General features: G+C 40.1%; 1 protein-coding gene across 1 annotated transcript; it reads left to right on the top strand.

The window, feature by feature from the left end:
• Nucleotides 1-97: 97 nt before the first annotated feature.
• LOC105438326 lies at nucleotides 98-4,381 on the top strand. Its single transcript, XM_030996195.1, has 2 exons — nucleotides 98-1,334; nucleotides 2,027-4,381. Exons 1-2 carry the CDS (start codon nucleotides 560-562, stop codon nucleotides 3,826-3,828), a joined length of 2,577 nt encoding a protein of 858 aa, XP_030852055.1. The 5' UTR covers nucleotides 98-559; the 3' UTR covers nucleotides 3,829-4,381.
• Nucleotides 4,382-5,405: the final 1,024 nt, after the last annotated feature.

Below are 5,405 nucleotides of genomic sequence, written 5' to 3'. Positions count from 1 at the left end.
GTATTTGCTAGAGTGTGTAAAGGTACTTTAAGGACGATTATTGTTTGTGTGTGTTTAGAAAGACACTGAGTAGATTAAATTGGGTATATACCATACCTGCCAACTATTACGATTTTGGCGTAATTATTACGATTTTCTGTTTTAAATTACGCCTTACGATTTTGTGTCACAAAATTACGATTTTCTGATTTTCTGACTATTAAAATGTTAAAACGACTGAACTTCAAGGCTAACAGCCAAATCGTAATGCCAACGTTTTAATTTTATGAACGCACGTTTTTCAGCGAGTGTATAGTAATACGAGCGGGAGGATTGCGTGCGTATGGTGATATGTACTGCGTGTATGGTCATGTGTGTGTGTGTGTGCAGACATGACGACTACATGCGATGCAATACATGCGATGTGTTCTTGTTTTGCGCGCACATTTACCATACAAACTTACGTGGATTACTACATATGGGACTGATACGAGTGATTTTTGTTTCGGCCGCGATTGCGATCAGCTAGCTTTGATTTTCCCATGATTTTGATCGCTACCAGTAAACTTCAAACGTCAAAATGAGCAAATCAACTAAGAGTAAGAAGTCTACCCAGAAATATCGGGCTGATTACGCTCTAAAGTTTCCTGTGTTGACAAGCTCTAAACTGGGAGATCACTATGCATTTTGCAAACGCTGCTCCAGTGATGTCCGCATCTCTCACGGTGGACTTAATGACATTGAGAAACACATCAGGACAAAAAAACATCAAGCTAATACCGAGGCAACCGGTGGAAGATCATTACAAAGCTACTTCGCGGTAGATTCGGACATGAGTGTTATTAATGCAGAGGTTTTGATGACCGAATTCATTGTTGAACATAGTTTGCCACTCAGCGTTGCTGACCACTGTAATAAACTGTTTCGGAAAATGTTTCCCGATTCGGCCATCGCAAAAAAGTATGGATGTGGGCGCACGAAGACAGGCTGCATCACCAATACCCTTGGTAAAGATTCCAGGAAAAAGATTGTTGATGTCATCAAGGTATCGCCATTCAGTTTGGCAACGGATGGGTCTACGGACTATGATGATGTCAAGTTGTACCCAATATGTGTGCGGTATTTTGACCCGGATGAGGGTCGTACCTTGTCTGTTCTTCTCTCATTGAAGGAGTGTAACAAGCCATCTACAGGGGAGAACATATTCAAGCTTCTGGAGGCAGAACTACAGGAACTGGAAATTCCGTTTGAAAATCTGGTGTCCTTTTCCGCGGACAATGCGTCAGTGATGTTGGGCAAGTTCAAAGGTGTAGCGGCGTTTCTCCTCAAGCGTGCCCCATCCATGTACATTTCTGGTGAGTCTTTGTGAATACTGTATTATAATGTTATGTAGACCTCTAGAGAAAAACTGAACATATAAAAACATAAATGAAATATAAATGAAAGAAATGCTTGTGCTGCTCATTAACATAGTCGTGTGTGTGTGTATGTGAGTGTGAGTGGTGTTCATTTCCACAGGCACAGCTTAGTTTGATGGCATTCCAGAGGAATTCATGACCATTGTTTGATTGTTAGGTGCCATAAATATCTGTTTGGGTGAAATTTGGGGATGTTTTTGTGACGGGAGTAGTGCGATATTTTTGTACAGCATTTTTGTTATTATAGGAAATATACAGACAAGTATCTTACTAAGATATCGTCTAAAGTCTAAAAGCTTTTTAGTTAGATGCCATTGAACTAAGACCCCCTTCCAAAAAAATCCAAAAACAATACAATAATATAAGATAGATGAATACAAAAATTAAATGAAGATAAAGAAATAAATAAAACAAAATTGTTATAATTTTGAATATGCAGTCAAAATATAGTCGTCTTTGATTGTCTTAGTAATGGAATGATTGGTTAAATATCTTGCAGCTACATGTGTGTAGTATACTATAAAAAGGCCTAAGTGATGGACAAAGAGTTTTGATATTTCTTTTCCAATTTAAAAATATTTAAATATGTTCTCATTTGTTTTTTATTTGCATTCTTTTTATCTGCACAGGCTGCCCCTGTCATCTGATGCATCTTGCGGCTGAGAAAGCAGCAAAACGGCTACCTGTGAGAGTAGAGGACTTGCTCATTGATATTTATTATCATCTGGAAAAGAGCAGCAAGAGAAAGCAAGAATTCAAATCTTTCCAAGCCAAAGAAAATCTTCCCCAGCACAAGATCATCAAGCACGTGTCCACACGTTGGCTTTCACTCGGACAGTGCATCACTAGACTCTTGGAGCAGTGGGATGCAATTCTTCCTTTCTTCGAAGGAGAGAGAAAAAAGACAAGTGGGACAAAACGACAGAGAGTCACACAAGAAGGGGAACAAGAAAGAAAGAAACAAAAAAACAAATCGGCAGAATCACCGCTAAGTTCGGCTACCTCTACCAAGCAAGGCACATCGGTGACCCCTGCTGTAAAACCTGGCAGTTCACATGGTCCTACTAGATCAACACTCCAAGGAACAACTTATGCAACATCTAGTACATGTTACAAGATTCCCAAGAAGAAACTGCCTGTTGCTTCTAGTTCAACTTGCAACCAAAGCACTACCAAGTCTGGAACATCAAATGTGGGTGGTAAATCAACAGCATCCAGTTCTCCAAGCACCAGCACAGTGAAGGGAACTTCTAGCTCAACTAGCAACCAGTGTGCTGCAAAGTCTGGTACTTCGAGTGGTCCTGCGAAGTCAACAACATTGAAGTCTGCTAAAAGCGCCAGTAAAGATACTTCAGGTCTTTCTACAGCATCAAACCCGTTCTTTCGAAAGTCATCTTCCACAAGACCAACTGCAAAATCAGCTGCAAAATCAGCTGCAAAATCAGCTGCAAAAGAGACTGCAAAATCTGCTTCAAAACAAACATCCGCTGCAAGAGATCAACCTACAATAACAACAGTTGAATCAAAACCTGAGCGTGTAATGAAGATGATGACAGACCCTAACACAAAACTATATTGTCTCTTTTTGAACATTACCATTTCTTTGTTTGATGACAGTAACCTGATCCTTCAGAAAGATGAACCATGTATTCATGTAATGCATAATGTTATGTGCAACCAACTGAAGTCACTGCTTGTTCGATTTGTGAAGCCAGAAGTTGTTACTGCTCATTTGAAAGTGTATGAAGTAGAGTTCACAGATGAAAGCAATCAGAAAAGTGATGAAGAGTTGTTTGTTGGCCAAGCAGTACGCACATACATCAGAGAGTGTGGAGAGCAGTGTAACTTGAAGCAATTCTACGACAGTGTACGCAGCTACTTCTCTTCAGCATGCAGCTATATGAGAAAGTCCTATCCATTTGAAGAAGAAGTTCTTCAAAATGCTGATGTATTGGATGTCTCCAAACGCACACAAGTGAAGCTCAACAAGTGGCTGTTCTTTGCAAACAAGTACCCCCAGTTTGTACCAGAGGATGAAAGGGACAAGCTGGAAGATGAGCTTTGTTGTTTCCAGGTGGATGATCTCACTGATGAAATCCTGAAACCAGACTTGAGAATCGACTCGCAATGGCATGAAATTTCGAAGCTGAAGTCTCCAGCCACTGGAAATGTGTTGTATCCAACACTGGTGAAAGTAGCAAAGGTGCTTCTTGCTATGTATCACAGCAATGCCGATTGTGAAAGAATTTTCAGCATCGTGAACAAGAACAAAACGGAATTCAGATCGAGCCTTTCAACTAAAACATTGGATAGCATCTTGACAAGGAGAATGGACCTGCTATCAAGGAACACGCCATGCCATTCTACTGTGCACTCCAAGGAACTTCTCAAGAAAGCGAAACAGGCAACGTCCTCATGCCTTAAAGCTTGAGGCATTGTAAAACTTCTGTAAAACTTCTGCAAGATAGATGTCTTCTAATTATATCTGGCAGCGTGTGTTTATGAGGCATGAGTATGTCAAGTTTATTCTCTGAACAAGGAACTTCTCAAGAAAGCGAAACAGGCAACGTCCTCATGCCTTAAAGCTTGAGGCATTGTAAAACTTCTGTAAAACTTCTACAAGATAGATGTCTTCTATATCTGGCAGCATGTGTTTATGAGGCATGAGTATGTCAAGTTTATTCTCTGAACAACCAAGAAACAAGTGCCTGATGGAGTCACTGATGGCTGGAAAAGACTGCTTTGTGCGATCAGTAGAGGTGAGGTGGAAAGTTTGAGAGCATTAAGTGTAATTATGTATGACTTTATTTTTCTCCTCCAGGGTCTATTTCATCAGAAGAATTTTTAGCTTTTAGTCCATGTTTTGCTGTTTTTGACAGTTTATTCTTTTGTGGGGGAGGTTCCATAAGTGTTGAAAAATGGGTTTAGAGTGAAGGGAAAGGGCATTTCTACATGTTCAAAATACCAAAAGCTCCCTAGCGTGGGAGGGGGACACCCCCCTCCCACACCCACCCCCCACTCGTCTGCTTCGCTCCCTCGGTCTAGCGTTCGGTCGCTGCGCTCCACAGTCCACGTGAAATAAATTACTATTTTTTTTTTGTAAAGGTTGGCAGGTATGATATACTGTGAAAATCATCTGGCTTGTTAGAGATGCCTGTAATATGAAGATTTGTGTCGATAACTAAGGTTTGGCAGTAGAGACTCTGGAACTGTTAGGATCAGTTGGGTAGCACTTAGATAATGTTAATGCTAGGAGCCTCGACATGAGACCAGTATTACATAATAAGGAGTGCTAGAATGACTGAAACAGTTGAGTTTTTGCACTAGATATGTTTTCTGTGATTCTCGTCATGAGACCAGAAAGTTCGTATTAGTGGTGCGGGTTGGCCAATTGTGTTATGATTTTAATTTTTATATTCTGTATTATGCAAAAAGATTTTTAATCACATGATTAATTTTCTTTTGCATGTTGGTAATTGGGCATCGTGATTAGGATCTGGAAACAGCCACGATGGGAAGAAGGTATAGTGGGAATTAAATATTATTTTGTTGTAGTCTGAGTGTCGGGACGACACTCAATTAAGCAGGGGAGTGTGTAACAGGTCAGAATTGAACTGTTTTATAGTGAAAAATATATATCTATTTCTAATCAATATCTCCTCAGGAGGAAAGTAAGAAGTTTATATGTTTACAAATTGTGTACTTCAAAGAAGTATGACTCGCACATATTCCGAGTAGAAGCTATCAATTTGGCCAAAACATGACATTCCACAGCTATGAGAGAGTTAATGATGTACGGTCACTTGGTCAAAGGTTAGTAACTCGACCCCCCCCCCCTTCCAGAACACTTGTAATAACTTAGCCAAATGTAAACATTGGATAAGACAAAAGACTTCCTGTCTCCGTCCCAATAACAAGACCCTTTCCCTGAACAGGTTATGTGTGGTAGCTAAACCACCGTGAGAGTGTAATAACTGTGATAAAGGAAGGCAGAGGTATTTGTGAGAT

Source organism: Strongylocentrotus purpuratus, unplaced genomic scaffold (assembly GCF_000002235.5).
Source record: "Strongylocentrotus purpuratus isolate Spur 01 unplaced genomic scaffold, Spur_5.0 spur5_scaffold_3, whole genome shotgun sequence".
In the NCBI taxonomy this organism is placed as follows: Eukaryota; Metazoa; Echinodermata; class Echinoidea; order Camarodonta; family Strongylocentrotidae; genus Strongylocentrotus; species Strongylocentrotus purpuratus.
This window is presented reverse-complemented; position numbering and strand designations above follow the sequence as displayed.